Source organism: Semicossyphus pulcher, unplaced genomic scaffold, assembly GCF_022749685.1.
Source record: "Semicossyphus pulcher isolate SPU_LCO1_2020_fin unplaced genomic scaffold, fSemPul1.0.p SCAF_5, whole genome shotgun sequence".
Lineage (NCBI taxonomy): Eukaryota > Metazoa > Chordata > Actinopteri > Labriformes > Labridae > Semicossyphus > Semicossyphus pulcher.
Window position 1 is genome coordinate 13,543,351 of NW_027211726.1, and position 22,823 is coordinate 13,566,173.

General features: G+C 40.5%; 1 protein-coding gene across 1 annotated transcript in view; it reads left to right on the top strand.

The window, feature by feature from the left end:
- csmd3b (CUB and Sushi multiple domains 3b) overlaps nucleotides 1-22,823 on the top strand; it is a 379,947-nt gene that overhangs the window by 222,481 nt on the left and 134,643 nt on the right. The window contains exons 7-9 of the mRNA XM_069681472.1: nucleotides 14,089-14,166; nucleotides 20,490-20,577; nucleotides 20,726-20,850. Of these exons, the coding sequence (XP_069537573.1) occupies nucleotides 14,089-14,166; nucleotides 20,490-20,577; nucleotides 20,726-20,850 (291 nt within the window). The remainder of the gene's footprint in view (nucleotides 1-14,088; nucleotides 14,167-20,489; nucleotides 20,578-20,725; nucleotides 20,851-22,823) is intronic.

Genomic DNA, 22,823 nt, shown 5'->3' on the forward strand with positions numbered 1-22,823 from the left:
GGACGTCTGCAGGCCGAGATGAAATCAGAGCTGATGTGTCGTCTCTCGCCCTGGGAACGGCTGCAAGTTTATTTAATCATCCTTGTACTCACAACATGAGGTTTGGGGACTGGAGCCAAGCTATGCAAGTGTGGTGTCAACCGAGGGTCGCTGGTTTACTGAAAGATTAAGCTTGGATACTAGGGGGGAATCGCAGGGTAACTCATGATACGATATGTGGCCCACTACAAAAATAATATCATGATAACAATAATATAATGATACATCATGATATCTGATTAACTTCCTCGGCCAATTATTTCCATTCACGTTAGCCTTATTCATGTCATAAGTGCCACCGTGAGGAGTCATGAAGTAGTTATGCGGTGAGTCAAAATCACAGGGGGAATCTGTTTAGAGCGCCGTATATTTGTTAATTAAAACATTGATATTTGGCGCCAGCCTACTGATAATTGTATTGCATGAGTGTGCGAGTGTCCTGACCAATGACTGTATATATAGACGGACAACGCGTCTCCATCTGCTCCCTTTGTACGAAATTGATGCCAAAATAGCCCCTGTGATAGGCGCTGCCATCTTGCGATGGTGACGTCATACGGAGCCAGAGTCTGTATGTAAACTTCAATGACTGTAGTGATTGTTTTAGTTACGTTTCCACCTGCGGATCGTCCTCCACTCTGCTCAGCCGGAACTGATTGGCTGCAGGAGCCGTATTTGTCAACAGAGCTGTCATTTTGACAGCATCAAATAACTAATTAAAAATAAACTTGTCAGAAAAATGAACACTTGGATGTAAATCAGCATGATAATAACTAGCTATGATGACAGAAACCATGTTTGAGAAAAATGTATCGGGCGTCTATTTTGATTTTGTAGTTTGACTCATGTCCCATCTGCTAACATGGAGGAGGCGGGCTTTATGACCTATACTGCAGCCAGTCAGCAGGGGGCTCCCGAAATGTTTTGGCTTCACTTTTTATGTCACTTTCACTTTTGTCATGTCGTCCATTTTTTTATACAGTCTATGGTCCTGATGTTATATTGTCATATCGAGATTTTGTCCCACCCCTTTTGGATACTGTTGGTTGGTAATTTGGACTGTTAGCCAAAATGCTACATGGGGCTTTCCAATAAATCTGCTAATTGTTTCGTCCGATTATTATTAATGTAGACTGAAAGCAGCTCTTTCATAAAATAATATAAGGCACTAATATTATCTGTGTATACTTTTCTCTATTTCCCCTTTCTTTATTTTTCAGACTTCGGTAATGATAGCAAAACTGTCACACTGTCAGTTCTGGTGTCCTTGTCAGTATCTTCACCACAAAGTCATTGGATCTGTTCCAACTGTAAACAAAATGTAGATGTAGAATTGTTAATAATTCATAAGACTTTCGCATTGACCCTGTCAATTAGATCAATTTAAATGAGGTAAAAACCCTCAATAAATGGCAGCCATTCTGACACATGACTACGAGGGTATAGATGGGGGCATTGGCTCTGGTGGTGGTCGGATGATGGGGTGGTGAAGTGGAAAAAGACAGCTTTGACAGCTGAGAGACAAAACAGGTAAAATGGTTTAAATGTCCTTCAGTCGGGATGATCATTTTTTGACAGGAAAGCCACCAAACAAGCCCTAGTAAAGTCACTGAATCAGCTAATGACTGAGGTGGATCCCTAATGTGACGATCAAATTAGAAGGATAATTGTCTTCCTGCTTAAACATTTGCTTAAAGCTTCATTACTGTAATTACAGTTTGAGACCTAAAGCCATTTACATTGAAACAACAAATGAGACTGGATCCTTTATGGCACAAGTAGATGTTTTTAAGCATGTAAAAAATGGACTGGTAGCTTAAGTAGCAGAAGCTTGTTACCGTAACATACTGTAGATCACAACTTTGAATCTGTTGACAGGTTGGCAGGCTGGAAAAACCATGTGGCGGTCAAAGAAGAGTGATGAACTTAAAGTTATGTTAAGCAAAGTACTAAAACCCAGCTGTTACACTGCCATGTAAAGTGACTGTGTAGAACAAGCTAGCTTCCAGATGTGGCTACACTATTGTCTGACCCCGAGCGAATACACCCCCAGGCTGCAGCTGGAAAGGGGAACAAGTCATCTTGCCTGTTAAATAAAAAAAGAGCAGCTCTCCCCTTTAGCGAAAAAACTGTGATTCAGGTTGCCAAATAAACTCTTAGGCTACAGGAATAATATATGAGAATATGATTTTACATTGAATTTGCCCTTTAAATAGGTCAAATTCTATCATTTTCAGCATCACGCCACCTAAAACATTCTCTCTATGTAATTATTTATAACAAGAAACAGGGAAAAAGCCAGTGGACACTTTGCCAGCCGATGAGACAAGCATTCACTCTATCCAACCACCGGTAAGCTACAGTAATCCATTTAACTGCTCCTCCATCTGGAAATAGATAATCACTTTGCCAAAACCCAAAACGCAAGAGCAAAACATGCTCTTGCAACAAAGCCTCAAATGTTAGCATGTGAGCGTCTGTAGTAGCCTAGCTTGACTTCCGAGTTAGAGTAGTAGTGCTAACAAAATTTTAGAGGTTACTTGAAAATATAAGTTCACAGCTAGCACATCTGCTGTGGACTGCCGCTGTGGACTGCCGCCATGTCCACATTGTTTGGAAGATGATTGTGGATACTATCAAAGTTTTAAGCTAACGTAAGCAGCTCTGTTCTACTATTTCTTGGATTTGGGTATAATTACCCTTAAGCTACTGTTAGCAACACTAGCCAGCATAACCTGAGATTTAAGCGGTCACATGTCAACCTCATCTCAAAAGCCTTTTTGTAATTTTTTTTTACTGCTAAAGTAAAATCATAATGTTTGGCAACACAGCACGACCAAAACAAGTATGTAAGCTAATCGCTAAGCGGCTAAACAGAACAATGTAAGAATGAGATGAGTCTGGCTTTACAGAGTTCCTTACAATACTAAAGATGATACAACTTCACTGGAAATACAAGGACAATGCTTTTTCTTTTTTCTGGGATTTGTAGCGTTAGCCTCAGCCTTTTATAAAGGTAGTATGTATGTTGCCACCAAGAGCATATCTAGAACCGCTTCGCAAAATTTTCTTCTTACAAGTCATTCCAAAACATTAAAAAGTCGGGCAAAGGAAAACAATTTCAACCGTCTTGTGGTGCTATTGTTAGCTTCCAAAATTAGCTTCTTAGCTAGCTACAGCTAAGCATAAATTCTCACTGTGGTAGTTGTCAATAATACATCTAATCTGATTATTAATTATGCTAAAATACATGGTATTTAATTCCATGTTGTCTTCGCCATCACTGGACTCACCGAGGGAAATGCATCCATAGATTGATTTTTATTCCTTCTGTCTTGTTAGAACTCTCTGATACGGAAGCCCTTAGCGGACATGCATCCATACATTTTATTTACGCAGTTTTCCCATGATAAGGAGTTATTTCTGGTTTTCTCGAGATCTCAACTTATTTAAATCGTTATCACGAGATAACGACGCGGCACCACCATAACGCCAGATGACCATAACCTGTATCCCCAGAGTTTTAAAAGCACAAAACTAACATAGAAACAGGCTTCACTTCCTTCATCAGTGTGGGCGATGTCAGCATGGCATGTCCTGGTCTGTAATATCACAGTGACCAGCCTGTTGTTTTGTTCTATAGATGGCCGGAAAATTATCCCGTCATCACGAGAAAACCAGCTTTGTTATCCCGAGATAGCGATATAAATAAGTCGAGATCTCGATTAAACGACCACAAATAACTTGTTATCACGGGAAAACGGGGTACATAAAATGTATGTATGCATGTTCGCTAAGGGCTTCCGTACTCTGATGTAACAGTTTCATCACTTTTCTTTCAATATATTCAAATCCAACCCCTATAAAACCACGGCCAGTCAGTTTGCCAGACAGCAATGCAGTTTTTCAGCTGGAGCCTACTGAAACAAATTGTTGTGCACATCACTACACACGAGAAACCAACTACAATCCTCAAGTATAATTGTCTTTCACAAATCTTTACATCCAGTCAATCAACTAGTCAATCTGAATTTGACTACTGTAGCACTTACTGTAAGTAGCTCGGTGAGAAGTGTTAGGCCAAAGCCCAGAGTGTCCAGTCAGTCAGCCAGTCAGTCATCTATTCTGTCTGGCTGCTGGCCAGTTAGCGGGCCAGCCATCTAGTCAATTGAATGGTTGCCAGTGGTTCCATTTACTGTTCAAATTTAAGTATGAACCCTGAGAAATAATGTCTGGCTTTTATTAATTACCATTAACGTTACAGAAAGTGGAGGTGGAGGGAGCAGACGAATTAAGGGTGGAGAGATCCTGCCTACACTTCAGGATGTCACAATTTACATGGAAACACAATGATTAAAAGCACGAAATGAACTTTGACCTTTCTCGAATTCCTGTCTTAATCTGTTAAATAGACTTAAGAAAGAAAACTTGTGGGATTTGAAGCAAACAGGGCGGAGGATTAAATATGACTGAGAGGTTATGATCCAGAGAGAAATATACAGGCTCGTCCATAGTTGCTGTGATATCCTGTCTCGTAAATCTAAGGTTGTTTTTGTAGTGCATAATTATAATCTGTTACATGTCAAAAAGGACCTCTTAAATATGTACTGCACTTTAAATCAACCTCTGTAATGTGTTTCACCATAAACTATCTATTTCCATCTGTATGCTGATCGCGAAACACGCACCACCTTTTCATACTTCACCGTTGATGATTGTCTTGACATGACAGCGCATCCCCTGATTTAGCACATGCTGAAAGCCAAGCCGGCGCTCTGGGGAGATGCATCCCGGCGTTTCACAGCATATTTTGTCTCTTCACACGTTAAAATGGAGAATAAATCCAGAGGTATCACACTGTGCTAGCAGGTGCGTTTTCAAGGTTTAGCAGTGGCAGATTCCAATCAGCCAAATAAATGGCAGCCATCCACAGAGGCTTTTTAGAACAATTTCACCAAATACCATATTTTGTTATGAACGCCTATCACCACTGAAGGTTAGACAGTATATTTCCAGTCTAAGTGATAATGCCTCCAAAATCCATCAAGCATCATTTATTCATCCCCTCTTGGCTCAAACAGTAGTTAAAAAAGAGCAGCGGCTGCAGCCAGATTGAATTCATGTCTACGACAAAGTTAGTAAAAACAGAGTAAAAGCATTCTGAAACTTTTCTTCTGTAGCATATTCCACATAAACACCGTCTGTAGTTTTAGCCAATGTGATTCACACTCATATTTTTGCTGACACATTTTACTTCTGTCGCTCATGAATGGTCAGTCGGTTCTGACAGAAAGACGCTGCTAAACAAATGGTCCGGTGCCAGAGACAGCTGTTGGTGGCACAGTCCAAACCACAAGTAACAAAGAAGTCTGTGAAAGGCTCGGCGAGATGAGGATGGCTGATCAAATATAATTATATTCTTGCATTGTGTTTCAGTGAGCAGTCTGCATTGTTATGGAAAGACGCAGGATCTTTCTTTGAGCCTGCAGGAAGTTGCATTTAAACTGGATGGCACGCTCCCCCTGACAAACTGGTTGGACTGACCTTCAGTGGTCATCCTGTTTGAATTCCAGGTATCACCTCCCAAATCAATAGACTCTTTCAGCATCCAAAATTTAAAATGTTTAGCAGGCATTTTTCTCTGCCTGATAAAATATGTCACGCCTATCTTCTGACGGCATGCATCTTGACCCTGACCCTAACCTGCGACCCGTTCACAAAAAATGCAAACAATGCAACACTTTTGAGCAGCCTTCCTCTTGAATGCGAATGAAAAATCACCTATAAATCAATTCTATGGATGTAAAGAAGATCTGCAAAGCCTCAGCAACTACACTCAGCCACTTACTGTTAGCCTGTCTGCCCCCGTGTGGCTAACACGAGCTATGTCAACGAGTATGGATGATGTCCTTCCCCTCATTGGATTGGGCGTTTACGGTGCCGATGCATCCGTGATTCTTTCTCCCTGCTCAGGCACCGTGTGCAGCCATAATTACTATGCATTGCAGGCTGACACACACTTAAATGCTGTTCACATAGTGGAAACCTTTCATTTCATCAGTGAAAGATAAGATAAAGACTAAGTGCTCTTTAGCTATTACTACTCTCTCTCTCGCCTTGAAATTATCCCACACTTGTAATATGTCTCTGTGATTATATGTAGTCTGTCGTCTTGTTTTGCGTCATGATAACATGTGGAGAGTCCGTTCTTTCTCTCCTGGTTCTGTCTGAATACAACTAGAAATAAAATCTTTAGCATGGAGGAGGTTTAGCACCCACCGAGGGTCACGTTGATAAGATATTCTGTCCACACTCTGCCCTGTATGGTCCTCTGCTCTAATACCCAACCCTACACCCTCAACACCTGGCTGTGAATGTGTGTGTTTATCGGTTGGGTAACTGTGTGTTACTGTGTGCCAGTGTGTGTCTCATAAGGAGTTGTGTACCCACATATCTGTATGTGTGTCTAAAGCTACTGTGGTCTACTTTTCTGTGTAAAGTTTCTGTATGTTGTCTATTTAAAATTGATGAATCTAAGAATACGTATGTTTCTTTGTATATATGAACAGCTGGGTTTATTTGACTCAGTGTGTGTGAGTGTGTGTGTGTGTGTGTGTGTGTGTGTGTGTGTGTGCCTGTTAGCCCCTTGTCTACTCGTGTGTGTCAGGTATGAACAATCTGTTTCCTTCCCTGCGGCACAACCTACCAATCACACCCCTCCATCATCTCTCTTCATTACGTATTCATGAGTTTCTGTGTCTGCAGGGCTGTGATTGGCTCTTAATGAACAACTGACGGCATTATCACTCAGCCAATACTATGGCAACAAAATAAGTCAGTCAGTACAAAAGAAACACCAGTCAACCACTGGTACGGAAACATAATTCAACCGGAGCAGTGAGACAGTTTATCCCTCAGGGAGGTTGACATATTGGATATTGTCGACTGCATGGTACCTTTGATATGACTTTCATAATGCCTCAAACCTGCATGTGATCAAGTGCACACGTCGTGAAATGCTCTGGATAATTACGGCCAAGTGAGAAGAGATCATTTAGCACATGCTGGAGTATTATTAGTTTTTTGTAAATAAATCCCCAAGTCTTTTTTCTTTTCAGCCTTGGTTTAAGAACCATCAGTCAAACTGAGAACAGAGACACTGTAAGCCTCAGGGGGTTCAGATGAGCTCATAAATCTATGAACTACCCCTTTATCATCTTTTATATTATTTTGGAGTTGCATTTCACCAGTTCTGGCTTCCATTGTTGACTCCTTTTTTATGCTCTTGCTATATCAATAGGCCTGTCAGCAGTGGGATTATTACAGTAAGTGTTGCAGGGGATGAACTGCGTCGAAATTAATGCAGCCAGTTTGCATCGACACAATCTGGTGATGTATGATTGCAGGTCTGTGGTTACAAAGCAGCTCATCACATGTGGAGGATGTCTACGGCTCTGACAACTGTTCTCATCCACTGATTGCACACACTAATTGTATATATTAAAACAGTATGTAATTCAACATAGGCTTTCATTTATATTTCTATTAATTCAGTCTGCCTAGTAATAATAACATAATATATTATCATCTGTATATTTTATTTAAACTACATGCACCATTATATTTTGTTGCCGATATCTGTTATATCGACACTTTCCAACCCTTTTTGCCGATTGCCGATTTCGATACCGATATATTAGGCACATGTTTTTCTCCACCTAATTGCAGAGAGCATCAAGTCTCCCTGTAGTGGAATCAAAATCATGCCTGCTCTTATTGTAGTGGCCCACTGGCAGATGCAGAAATAACATAAAACAGTGTTTTTTATAACGTACACATTCACTGGCCAATATAAGAAAACTACTTACCACCATATTTATTTGTATGTAACATCTTTTCTCATTTTAGGGAATCATCAAGCATTTCAGCATAATTAAAGCGTTGTTTTATCGGCGGAAAATATCGGCAGAAAAATGACATATCTGCCGATGCCGATATCTCATTTTCAAGCCATAATCTGTAGATACCGATAACGTGCCGATAATATCGTGCATCCCTCATTTTGTCTATTTTGTAATAGGGAAATTTACAGCACATTTCATGTTTCCTAAATTAATAATTTGAGATTCTAGGAAATATTCTCATATGAGTTCATTAGCGCTAAGCTTAGCTTAGCATAAAGACTGCACATAGGGGGAAACAACAAGCCTGGCTGTGTCCGCTTATAAATAACCAAATTATAATACAATTAAAATATTTCACACTGAAGCAACATCTCTACCAGAATGGACCATTATATTTAAATGGACTGCATCTTGCGACCACTTAAAGCATTTTTACACATCATGTCACATTCACCCTCTCACACACACATTGACACTCTGATGGCAGCAGCTGCTACGTAAAGTGCCGAACTGTCAATCAGTACTAATGACATTCACACACTGATGGCTATAACACCGGGAGCAAGTTTGGGTTCAGTGTCTTGCCCAAGGACACTTCGACATGTAGACTGAGGGAGCTGGGGATCGAACCTCCAACCTTGTTGAGAGACGACTGACTCTACCACTGATCTATTATCTTTACCATTTCTTTAAAATATACAGCTTAAGGATCCAATCCAAACTACTTTAAACCTTACATTAGCCAGAATCTGTCAAGATAAACCAATGGGAACAGTTGTCTTAAACCACCTATTAAGCATATTCAGTGTAAACAGTATGTAAACATGTAATAAACAGTTTATAACACAAGATAATTTAGTTGTACAAAGAAATAACAATGGTTTAGGTGTTTATTGATGTACAGTATATACTCATATTGTCATTTGTTACCTGTTTATACACCAGCAAAACACTAAAATAAGGTAAAAATGACATTAAAATGTGTTGTAGAGCATTTACTCAATGGTTATGTTAGAGAACAGTCTAGTACTGCACTACTGAGGTGTCTAATCGAGGAGTGACCTGGCTAATGCGCTTCGCCGTGGTTTGCAATCAATGTTTAATGATGATCGGCAGCCAAACCAACAAACCAAACCAACAAATCAACAAAAACACAACACTTAGGCTGATAACAAAACTTTGCGCTTCACCTGACCCTGACAGTGAACTTACTACACAGCGACCCCCACGATTCAAACCAAAAGTCACAATTAAATGAGGGCAATTCCACTTCACCTCCTACAGGTTATATCGTGCTTACAGATGCTAAATTGGGGGAGTGTTTCACCACTTTTGCTCTCATGTGCTTGCTGTAAAACTATTTATCCGTCCAATTTCAGAAATACACGTTTATGTAAGGAGCAGATGTCTAAAAGTCTTCATTGATAATGAATCCTCCGTCTGGATCACGTGGATTTATAGATAGCAGTGGATATTTTTCCAGTGTGGGTACATTAAAACATCATCTAGCCAAAAGATCTGGTGAGTTCAATCGCATCACCTCCTACGACAAAGCTCCACTGATTCACACTACCGGTCTTAAGAAATGTGAAATCCAGATGCTATTGTGGTTAACAAGCAAGTATGACTAAAATAATGATTCATGGTGCTTGAACCTGCCGTGGGTATCGGAGTACAGGTAGCTTTTTATCATAGATTTTAGTTCTGGCTTCCAAAACAAGCAGACTCATTGAGATGATTCAGGGAGAAGATGGTTTGTAACTAATTTAACTGTGTTTTAAATATTCTCCTGTCCTACTGCTGAACTCTAGAAATTCTTAGAAATTCTGTTGCTAGTTAAATATAGTTTTGTTAAATATGCAATGGTGTAGTTCATAAATACGGTTTACTTAAATGCAGCTGCCCTTCCATCTGTTGTTTGCACTAGAGCTGCTGCTTGTAGGCCTGAATACTAACATGGGCATATTTAACTTTGATGCATATTCACACAGGACAGGTTTTATGATGCATATTAACAGGGGCTTTATACTGTGAATGAATTTGCTCTGGCATAAACAAATTTGACTTTTACCCCTTTTGGCCCTGATCCCCTAATTTGGCAGCCTAACTAGGGGGGAGATACATTTCAAACCTGGTTGTGAGACTTTGATCCAGATCACAGCTTCCCCCTGTTGTCAAAAATAACGAGTGTGTGTCGATGAATTTTCTCAATTTCTAGCAATTGGGAGATTTTCCCAAACGAGTTTAATCTGAAGGCACCGATATGATTATGTGTTACAATTATGTAATTCTGTTCTGCTTTGTTATCAGCGCAAATATTTAATATTCAAAACCACAGAATGTCTGACGGACCAAAGCCTATATATATGTGCTGTCAGGTCTGCAATGCAGTGTAATTCAAAATATCACATATTTTTGTGAGATATATTTTTAAACACAGCTGTCTGTGGTTGATCCAAGCTGTTTGTGAAATGACCTGAATGTGGTAAGCAGGGGACGTATGAATCCCCGCTCCTAAACATTATACATGAAATGCAGTGAAAAACAGTCATCAGCAGTCTAACGCATTGCAGCTTACAGTATCAGATATCAAGTGTGTTCCTCCTCATTTTAAATAGCTGTGACACCGTGGCAGGAAAATCAATTTCATTCCTTGTGTAGGTGGATGCTGTAAAGTTAGTTGAAGTGTTTTTGCATTTTGTTTATGTGTTTTCTTTGCTCGGAGGACGCCATATAATGTTGTTATTGAAATTGCTTTAAGCACACTCAATGGAGGATTTATGAAAATGGGTGGAAGGTGAATTCATATTTATTGCAGACCTAACCTTCCCATAAACGCAATATGCCTAATGTTTAGTCATTACAGTTGTGAACAATAGGGGTAGGACAAAACATTGACGCGTCACTACTTCATGACTCCTCGGGGTGGCGCTTATGACATGAATGAGTGTACCGAGAACGGAAATTAATTGGCCGAAGAAGTAGTTGGCCGCAAGATAGAAGATGAAGCATGTCGGACAAGAAAAAAAAGAAGTTAAGAGATGCGCCAGCCACTGTCAAATCTAAAGTCCTAATTGGTTGTACAGTTCTGTAAATTTAATTTACATACTGAAAACACGTACATTGTTTCATCTCAGTTTGTGTCAAATTATGTGAAACTGACACCAAATTACAGTGAGTAAATTCGTCAGTCCTGCGCTTTACCTTTTTAGAGCCATATTGTATTATTCAGTTACCAGATATCGTGATGTATCAACATATGTATCGCAATATTATCGTCATCATGGGCCACCTATCGCATATCGTATTGCGAGTTACCCTGCGATTCTCGTCCCCAGGTGAACGAACATTATAAAGCTTCAAAATACATAAACAAGTCTTCAAGTTTCAATTCTTCCAAGCCAAACGTGAAAGGGAGTGAATGGGCTGCAAAAAAAAAGGACCAGAAGATCATTCAAAAGCTTTTACTGTGAAATACACTGCTCATGATAAGCTGACGTTGGTGAGTTTAAACCACAAGCGAATTTTCCACGACAAGATTATAAACATAGTCAATTGCGAGACGTGTAGTCGCCCCCAGGGAAGGTAAACATAACTAACGTGTCATTAAACTGGGCACTGTGCAAAGGTGGTGAAATTCCTCAAACTGTGTGGGCCTCCATGTGAAGTTATAGTATGTTCCCAACATGTCTGGAAGGACACATTTTGTGGGTCATGTTTAACCAACACAAAAATAAACACAAATGATGCACTTGGGGTCAAACTAGTGCGAGTAATGCAAGGCAATTATTGTATATGTATCACTTGAGATTGTTTGTCAGAGCAAATGTTTGTTTGGATATTCAATCGATAAATGTAATGCAAGTACAATATACGTTATCTGTCTAATGTAGCAAACGGGTGTGTCGACAACATATGTGATGCATGTTTAACAGACAATATTGATGTGTATCAACTGTATGTTAAATATATAGTGCTTTAACATACAGTGACAATGCGTTGATGTGTTAACAGTTAGTTCCACATAATGATATACAGTACTGTCACCACTAATGCAGCGCTTACAGAATACATTTGGACAAGAAATGGCCGTGCTAAGCAGAAGTGTTCATCTTCGGCTTTGTATTAACATCTATTTTGCAAGATTAATTCAGTACTTAAGACGCATTTTTCACTCAAATTGAGTCGTATCTGACGGGGGTCGGTATCTTTCACCCCTGCGCCACATACACACACCGTACTTACACATGCAGTTTGTCCCACATTCAATTATCATGCTGGTAAGTAACACAGTAATGAACGAAGGGAGCTAATGTTCCTCCACTGTATGTAAGATTAATCTTTAGCACATTAATCACCTTGGTTTAATGTAAGCAGGATAAGTAGAGTACCAGTAACATATGTGCATGTGTAAGTCAACATTATGGGTGCATAAAATACACATGATGTAATTTAACCATGTCTATTATAATGTTACTGATGTATGAGCGTGTATGTCGCAAGGGGATAATTGTCGCACATTAACTCATCTCACATTTGCCACCATTCAGTGGATCAGCCGACGCCATTATGAAAACGACGCCTGTCAGACATTCATTACACTGATCACAGTAAGCTGTCATACGGGACAATACATGTTTGTGTTTATGGTTATTTATGTCAGTAGTGTGTTCATTTATTTTTTATGGAGTAGAAATGTAGGGTGTTTTATTTTATGATAACTGCACAGATTCCTATAATGTATATAGTACTGTATCTCTGTAATTGTGTTAGTTTAAAAAAAAAAAAAACTTACAATCCAATAACTTACGGTGTCTTATTTGAGTGCTCTCGGCAGTGGTGGTGGAAAATCTACAAATGATGACTTTGACACAGATTTGTCTTTTGATTTTTTTTATCATAATTATAAAAGACTTCCGCAAAGGGGTCAGAGCACCACAGAGACGCAATGTTTTTATTTTTTATTTTTTTGTAACCGCTCAAGCACGCGGGAGACGGGCTGAATGAATGAGGAAGTCGAATGAGGGTTTTATATTCTAGAGGGAGGAGACAGAGCGAAACTCTGAGTTTCCTGAAGAAAACCTGCTCCCGACCAGGTTAGGTTCACAGACACAGTTACCATAGTAACCAACTCAGAGTTAAAGTTACCTCTCTGTCTGAAACGGCAAACCCGAGGTTTCCCTCATTTCAGGGTTAACAAAGCCGGGGTTTTCACTTTCACTGTTTATGGTTATTTATGTCAGTAATGTGTTTTTTATAGAGTAGAAATCATCTGTAGGGTGTTTTATTTTATGATAACTGCACAGATTCCAATACAGAATACAGTATTGTATCACTGTGACCATGCATGCTGAGCTGTTGTAACATTGATCACAGTACTTTGTCATAAAGGAAGATAGATGTTGGTGCTTCTGGTTATTTATGTTGGTACTATGTTAATTTATTTTTACACGGTAGAAATCTGTATGGTGTTTTATTTTATGATAACTGCAGAGATTCCTATACCGTATACAGCACTGTACCTCTGTGAGCATACATGTTGAGCTGTAGCAACATTCATGCACAACATTGCTAACTCTGTAATGAAATGATGTTAGAAAACAGCGCTCACGCTGAAAGGAATCCGTCCGTCACTTTGTCTCCTCTTGTCGCCGACGTCCTCTGATTAAAGCAACCATTTATTTCCTAACGTGCCATTATCTGAATGCTGTGATTACAGAGCTGCATCACTGTCATTTTGATTAAAGCTGCAATTTCTTTCACCAGCTTGTTGTTCAGAATATGTTGGAGCAAAATCCCCCAACGTGATGTATTTGTCTGAGTGACAGAGGAAGGGAAAAATTAAGCCTCTCGTGAACAAATGGCGCTAAATGATGCTATTGTTGAAATCATATCTCCTATTTCTTTCCTCTGTCTGCTTCTCTTATTGTCTCTCTCTGGCTCTCTCACTATCTGTTTCATCATTTTAAAATTTAATTTGCCTTTTACGACTGTACTCTTCTCTCTCTCAGCATTGTGAGGGAGAAGAATCTGCCATTTAAAAAAAAAAGAAAGAAAAGAAATGCCTCTGCTAGGTCTTATTCTTTGTCCACTTTATGCAATATGTTTTCAGATTTTTCCTCTGTTTTCTGTTCTTCCTCTGCAGTGAAGCGATCAGTAGATTTTAAATCGCGGGGCGTTAAATTATTCCCTGGCAAAGACTCCAGCAACAAGTTTTCGATATGTGAGTTCACATCTTAATGTCACTTTGGCTAATGAACTAACGTGTGATGGCTTTTTCTTTAGATTTCCGTCTCCTAAAAAGGCTGTTAGTTCAACACTTTTGTGCCTATATTTTATACAACAGAAGTATGTGTTACCTTTCAGCCACATAGTGCTAAAACTTGACCGACATGTTAAAAATGTGTCATTTTTTAATACACAAATGTGCACAAACAGCCTTTATAGGAGCATGCTTTTTGGCATTCTGCTCGCCTGCTGTGTTTCTGTTGTTTGATGTTTTGTTTATGTGTTTGCTTCACGGTGTCTTGGTTTATGCATGCTTCTTCATGGCTGGCTTTGATATATTTAATCATGGCTTGTTGTGATAAGGTTTATCATGGTTTGGCTTGCTTTGGGCTTGTTTGGGGAATGTGAATCAGCTGTTGTATTATTGTTTACCGCCCCCCCTCCTGCCTCTTCTCCTTTATTTCCTCATCCCTCTCTTCTTTCCTCTTCTAATCTGAACACACACTTTCTTTTAACTTAAAGAGGGGGTATTATGCTGTTTCACATTTTAAGTCATATATATATAATGTTACAATATTGGCTGTCCAGACTAAACGTGGGTGAGGTTTCAAATCTGTAGGTAAAAGTATGTTGGAGTAATCCCCAGGTTTCTCAGCTCAGTCTGCAGGCTGCTGTGAACGCCAGGTTTCACACAGTTTTTTCTACGCGCTGCACTTTGTGACGTCACAGGCTTTCATAGAGCTGGCCAATCAGAAGAAAGTGAGTTTTTTTTAACTGTAAATTATGCTAAGCTTCTCCACAGGTATGTGAAATATGAAGCTTGAAATTAGCATAATACCCCCCCTTTAATAAACAGGTCATTTTGGGCATCAGAACAATTAGTGAGTTTATAACAGCATCCATCTGCCATAGAGTCCATTAGTAAAAACAGGAAGTATGATCTTTTGTATCCCTCCAGTTTTGGAGTACAATGATCTAAAGCCTGTAACAGTTAGCACCAAATTAAATCACCACTGTGGCTTCATTATTCCAATTTTAACACACAAAATCGAGGGCACCAGCATTAACAAGTACAAAAAGTTTCCTGCTAATTTACTGCCCTGCTTTTAGAACTACCACAATTTCCTTCCCGAGATGTGAGAATAAGTGTCTTCAGAATCCAACTCTTAAATTAGAAACCCCGAAGTAAAATTATTAACTTTAAGTGTGCTAATGGTGCATAAGTCATTTGATGCGCCGTCATGCAAAACGGGCCACATGAATTTGATTTTATCCCGTTCAAAGCCTTTTCAGCTCTCTGATATTGAAAGAACACGTTAAAAAAAACATGAAAAATCTCTTCTGAACAGAGCTGCACCTTTGTAAATGAAATTCCACTTATTGAAGCTGTAAGCGACCACTTAAACCTCTCATATTTTAGAGTTATTTTACAACCACCTCCCTCTTTATTTCTTTGTTTCATTATTACACCTCTTCTACTCTCTCTTTACACATTATACTAATAATGGGGAGGATATTCGTGTACTTTATTTTCCCCACCTACGTTAATCACAGACGCCCCAGCACGCATATATTGCACACCCAGAGGTTCCTAACGCATAAATACTTAACATGCATATGGATATATTTGCATTAACATATGTTAGCACATACATATGCATCGAAGCAAGGACACACTAATACATACAAAACAGTTCACACTCTTACTGATACGTGCAGGCCTTGCTTGTCCATGTTGTTATTTGCTTTGCATGCTTACTCATGATGCATTTTTTAACAGTTTTGTTTTATTTGCTTGTTTTCTGTATATTTTGTGTGTATGTATTTGAATATCTTAAATACTGTATATGCTAAGCTAGGCATAGCATCTGGTTTCCTGACAGGTTGGACAGTCATGGTTTGAATGTACAGATGTGAATTTGTATGTTAATTAGTCTGGCTCTGATTGGTTCCATTTTAATTTGCTCCGCTCTGATTGGTTTACCTCTCCAGTGAAGCGCAACACTTAACGTGTTCCTTCTATGTGAACATGATTCTGTATGTGCGTTTGTCATGTCTGTATGTGTGTGTAAGAATGTGACTTTCTTTGTGTTTTGTGTGTGAGTGTGTTCACACGATTCTGATACTGTTACCAGTCCCTCTGTTATGGTGTTAATAGTCCAGATGGTCAAATTAGCCGCTCCAACAAAGCAACAAACTATCTACTCACACACACACACACACACACACACACACACACACACACACTCACACACCAACCACCTGCTGGGTTTGTTGATAGGAACGGAACATGTACATGCATGTTAGTCCGATAGTCCGAACAGCCTGGGTGATTGTGTGAAATTAGAACTGGGCAGCATTATCGCTCGCCTTGTAGGAGTTCTCTAGTGTCTGCACAGGATTTAAGTTAACTTAGTCTGAACAGCATTTGTTTGGCAATCAGTGCTACAAAAACACATAAAAGCATAAACAGTAAAACCCCAGCCTAAGTTTTTATCCTGAAAACAGTAAAATATTGGATCGTTCCTTTAAAGTTGGGGGTGTTATACTAATTTCAAGCTTCATATTTCACTCTGTGATACCTGTGGGGTAGCTTAGCATAATATACAGTTAAAAAACACCAAATTTTTCTCACACTGCTGCTCTATGCAGGCCCTCATACAGCCTCTGCCTGAAACGACTCGGTCAGCTCTGTCCCTTTCAGAAACTCCGCCCCTACAATCCCACTTTCTTCTGATTGGCCAGCTCTCCGAAGCCCGCTGTGACATCACAGAGTGCAGCGTGTAGAAAAAATTGTGTGAAACCTGGCGTTCACAGCAGCTTGCAGACTGAGCTGAGAAGCCTGGGGATTACTCCAACATACTTTTACCTACAGATTTGAAACTTCACCCACGTTTAGTCTGGACATCCCACATTGTAAAATGATATATATGTCTTAAAATATGAAACAGCATAATACCCCCTCTTGAAATGAAAAATGTAGCACTCAATAGTAAACCTTTGTTAATGCAATTTACGTACTTATTTGGTCTTTTTGCAAACTCAGCTGCTCCATTTTCTTCCCTGTTGTTTTTAACAAGTGAGCCTATTACAGCAGCAAAAACTTTGAGACATAAAAGCCAACATAAAATCCAGGCGAAGAGAAGTTTAAACTCATAAACATGAAGATGAAACGCAAAAATAATGAGTCACAAGAATATTGTAACCTCCGTCTATATAAACAGAATAATGTTTTTTCCATGATGAAACATAATTAATTTATACTAAGCGATCAACAGAATGCCGCCACATTGTGCTGCTTTAGAAATCAACTGAATTATATTCTACACGAAACTTCATGATTAGTTTTTTTTCCATCTCGTCAGAACATGAGTCCATGCATTTGAATATCAAAATACACCATGGGGCATTTTGTGTGCTGTATAGCTGCAGCAAACAAACACACCAAGACAGTTTGTCCCTCTACAAATACTCCACTCTCATCACACATTAGTGACGGATGAACAACTGAGAAAACAGATAAAAAAAAACTCACATTGGCCCTAATTTTACATTCATTGGTGTAAAGGAAAGATGAGAGGAAGTCAGAGATTATTCAAATACTTTTTACTCTGACTCTGATCTCATTAAAGGGCCAGTTCGCCGATTTTTAACCTCAGTCCTACCATGCTTTTATGGGGAGCTAATGCCATTATGGTAGAAAAAAAATGCAGTTTCCCTCTGTGCCATTAGAGGAAAGACTACGTAAAACGTGTCATCTGGCGGAGTCCAGGGAGCTTGCTAAACTACACTTCCTCAATCTAGGACGCACGCCTCCGATGTCTGCAGTGTTTGAATACCATAAAAGATAGATTAAGCATGTGTGCCAGTAGGATCCACAAGCCCACAATGTAAACAATATAGACGTCCTGATATTCACAGTCCCGATGGACAGGACTTATTACTTTCTACGCAGAATTACTACCGCTGTCAAAAACACGTTACACGCTACTCGCTGCACTCGCGACAGAGCAGCTGTCATTCTAGAACAAGCTAATTGACGTTAGCAAGCTACCGCAGACTACTATAAACACACACGTTTCATTTTTTGTTCACACAAGAGGGAGATTTACTTCTTCCAACGCTCACGTAACACCCATTGTGGTGTTTCCCACACATAGAAAGGAAAAGTCCGTCTGATATTAGTGCAGCTTTTAATTAGAGCACAGAGTAAACTGACTGCTGTGTGCATGCAGAGTCTGTGTGTCAGTCACCTGCCTGTGAACCGTAAACATGCACGTGATGCACCTGCCGTCACAGATGCGCCTGCAGGGTGATCGAGTCAAACAGTTCAAAAGGTGACAACAAGTGTGTGTATTCCTGTTATCAGCGGCACCTCGTCCCGGTGCACGTTAGCGCTGTGGCTACATAAACAGACCGTTCACAGAGCGGACGTGCCGCCGCAGACTGTTTTCTTTTAACGGCTACAGGAAGTAGGAGACGGTAAAATTTCGTTCGTGTTAGAGAACCTGAACCAAGAGTGGTAAAAGAAGATTCTTTATACCCACATGATTATTTTGGTCTATTTTTTATGAGTTTATAAAAGTTCCACAATTGACTGAACACACATTCAGTAATAAGAACCGTTACATAAGAAGAAACTGAATTTTACGTTAAAATAATACCGACATAACAAATTATTTCAGGGCCAGTGGTTTTAATGGCAGGGCCAGTGAATTTGAAAAGTTACCGGCCTGGAGTGCCAGTGGAAAACCCCTGCATTTGTTCCGTGAGGTGCCTATAAACACCTGCTCTCCTGTTTTCCCTCCCAGGCATTTATTACCGAGTCATGTCTCGTTCAAAATGGTCAGGTTTGAAATGTAGACTGAAGAAGAAGTTTTTTAGGCGATCTAACCGGTATTTTCTTGCGTATTTCGGATTTCGGATTCTGTACCGCTCTGAGCCATTGCCTGCAGCGAAACGGTAATATTTCACTCAAACGTCTCTCGCTTGGGCCGTTCTTTTCAGAGGCAGGAATGTAGAATGGGCGAAACCACGAGCTGTTTGTACAACTTTCTCCACAGTTATGGCGCCAATTTCAAATATTATTGCTTCTATCGATTACAGAGAACACCAGCTTTGACTGACAGTGGGTTTTTCCAGGGCCGAATTGCTCCTTTAAGGAGCATGGGACACTTAAACTTTTGTTGTCTGTGGCACATAACCAATCCTCCTCAGTGTCGCACAGAGAAAAAAGTGTTCTGAATTGGAAAGATTTGGAATTGAAAAGCTTCTGAATTGGACAAGAGTTGCTTGTGTTTTGCATTCCTTCACTCACCTGACAGCTGCGTCTCCTTGGCTTTCCTCCGGATGACACAGAAGCTTTTTGCCTCTTCTCTTTGCACATCCATGCACGCACGCACTGTCCGTCGCTCAAAGTTAACCCGGTAGCTATGTGTCTTGAAAGTTTTTAAACTTTTAAATGCTCAGGAGAAAGAAAAGACTCTGAATGGTTTAGGTTTGTGGAATTCTATGCTGTCGTGTCTGCAAAGGAAAGCCAATGAAACATAGCTGAGGGGTTCTTTATGTGGAAAAGGAGGCAGGCGAGACCGAGTGACAGGAAGAGATTAAGAAAGCAAACAAGCAAGCAAGAAAAAAGGAGGAACACAAATATAACCAAAATATAAAGCTGCATACATTTCCTGTCAAAAACAGTATAGTAATTAGAGACAGAGTCGAGATGCATCATGTCAGTCTCAAAGTATTTCTGCAGTTCTTTCTCTTCTCTCTGCTGTGCCACTGTGAAGTTTGGAGTGTTACTGTCAAGATTAGCTCTTGTGTCTCTGTGAGGATTAAGATTGTATCTGGCGCACCGTGTCGTTTGTGTCTGCCTACCTGACGTCTAACCACCCCTTCTCTTTATATCCTCGTCTGTCGAACCTGTTTCCACCTTCCACCTGTTTCCTGGAGAGAATAAGTGACGAGGCAGGCAGGCAGGCAGGCAGGCTTCCAACAACCAAACTTTAAGTGTAGAGCTGGAAATTAGCTTTAGAAGTCCTGTGCTTAATGCTCTCAGTAGAGTGACTGACAGATTTAGACTCACGCCTGGGTGCATTGAAGCTGTTCTGTGGTGATTTGGCAAGGTTTTTTGTACAATGTCGACACCAAAAGTGTTCTTAATCATAATTATTAACATAAAAACATCTGCTTTCACATCATTGGCTGATTTAAAAGGGACATTTTGCTTTCTGGAGCCAGTCTAGCTTTACTCCAAGCCTTGTTGGTGCCTCACTCTTAACATTTCCTCCCGTTACTCTCCACCTGTCTGTCTCTGTGTAGTAAATGAAGGTGGTGTGAGGCAGGCGTCTAACTCCTGCCCTGACCCTGGAGAGCCAGAGAATGGAAAACGCCATGGGAGTGATTTCAGGTGTGTTTTGTATTCACAAACATGCACTGACAGACTTTAAATTACATGCTTGTATTCCCACATAGATGCACAAGCATACGTGCCCAACATTTTATTCCCATTTTTCTGTATGTTTCACTTCCTGTGTGTGTGCTTTGTTTGCGTGTAGCATTAGTGGTGTGGTGCAGTTCAGCTGCGGAGAGGACTACGTTCTTCAGGGCAGCAAAACCATCAGCTGCCAGCGAGTGGCGGAAGTCTTCGCGGCCTGGAGCGACCACAGGCCTGTCTGCAAAGGTAAGAAAAAAAATCTCCCAGCATGCAAATACAGGTGGTGACAGAGTTAGTAAACAGAGATCGGAAGGTAAGAAGCCAATCAAGCACAACAGTGTTATAAAATGTTACGAGCGTGTTGGCCTGGCCTCTCCTCGGCGTGGCTTTGTGTTCATCATGGCTGAGTTTATTGTGGAGGAAAAATCACAACTCAGCTCCAAGCCTTTGGCTATGAAATTATAAAACAAAGCACTCTATAATCTAATGTTTGCAGTGCAGCACCTCACCAACATGCTGCTGTGTTATGCTTTCATAAGACTTTAAATTACACCCTCTATCATCAACACAATATACTCTATATGAATACTCCTGTGAACAAGCACCTGGTCTGAGCATTATTGCAATTTCCAATGCATTTTTTTTAAGGGACTTAAGATCTGCTCCTGAACACACCGCCACAGTGAAGGCGACGTACATATTTTATAGCTGTTTATGGGAGGACAGTTATGCGTTTTTCATCATTCCTCTAAGTGCTCTGATAATTAACACGTTTCAGACATTCACTCCGCAGCTCCCGCTAACTTGTTCCGGTTTCACAGCTGGCACCGTTTGCAGTCTCAAGACTTGCAGCGCACACATACATATGCACACAAGCGCATGCACAGAGCGAGCGAAACCAAGAGAGAGAGAGAGAGAGGGGCCGTCTGTCGTGTTAAATGCCAAAGTCGTTTGTCATGTCTCCCTTCAGTAGGCTTCAGACTGTGGCCGGAGACACATACTTTAACATAAAAACCAATATTCGCCGGGTGTGGGTCTGCGCTGAAAAAGAGAGAGCGAGAGAGAGCGAGAGATGTATTTTAACACCCAACTAATAACCACTTGAGATGTAAAACCGGAAGTTCAGAAAAAAAGCAGGGAAAGAGAAGTAAGAGAGGGAGGTAAAAGCTGAAAAATGTCACACCTACTCTTTCTGCTTAAATTACAGCCTCTGTGAAAGTAAAACCAACTCTATCCATCACAAGACATTAGCATATGAACACCAGCTGAAAAAAACAAGTAATGTACATTTTTAAAGAAGTTTCTGGAACATAACTTATAGATTGAAACTTTTATGTTTCTTTCTTTCCCGTTGGGAGAGAGTGCGAGATCAGCTACACTGTAGCACCCTGGGAATCCATAGGGAAACCATATGCTGCTCGGGACACCTGACCAGTGCAGATGCTAGTCCGCTGTGGGTCGTGCACTCGTGCCCTGTGGACAAAGGACACAGGTCTGACACAAGCCTTGGCTGCTTTCCCCTCTCTCTCATGAACCGGACACAAAAAGGCGCTGACCTTCATAGGCCTCTCCTCAGCATGACGGCACACATCCTCGTAAGCAGACAGGAAATAACCTGGCCAATACAGTTTGGATACGGCAGCCTCTCCGGGGCTCTGATTGGTCCCTGCCAATCAACCTTATTATCCAACTCAATTATCAGAGATATTATAGCGCTGATACCTTTTGATTGGCTCTCTAAGACTGCTAATGGCTGTTAGGGATTCATCATCGCTTTAATGAGCTATTTAATAAAGCTACTAACATTAGGCCAATCAAGTCTTGCATTTACCTGCATGCGATGATGGCCTAAGCCTCCCCAAAGGGAAGCAGCCAATGACATTAGAAATCGCGGATGTTGTCCCTTGAGGCAAGGAGCGGTAAAAACGAATGACCTCCATCATTTGGAAACAGAACCATCAGTCCGCAGTCAGCGGGGCCCTTTGAAGGGAAAGTATGTGGGCAGGAGGAGACACTTTCACCCAGCTACTGTAGCTTCCGAGTAGCAGGTGTGTGCATTTTTAAAGCTCTCTTGAATTTAAAACAGAGCTGCTGGTATTCCCAGCACGAGCGGCTGCTCGGGGAGGAACTTTTTTTTTTTTTTTTTGACAAAGCCATGACAAAGTGCGCCGTCCTGCTCCGTGGGTGTTGCTAAGTAACAAGTGATTCTGTGCTAGTTG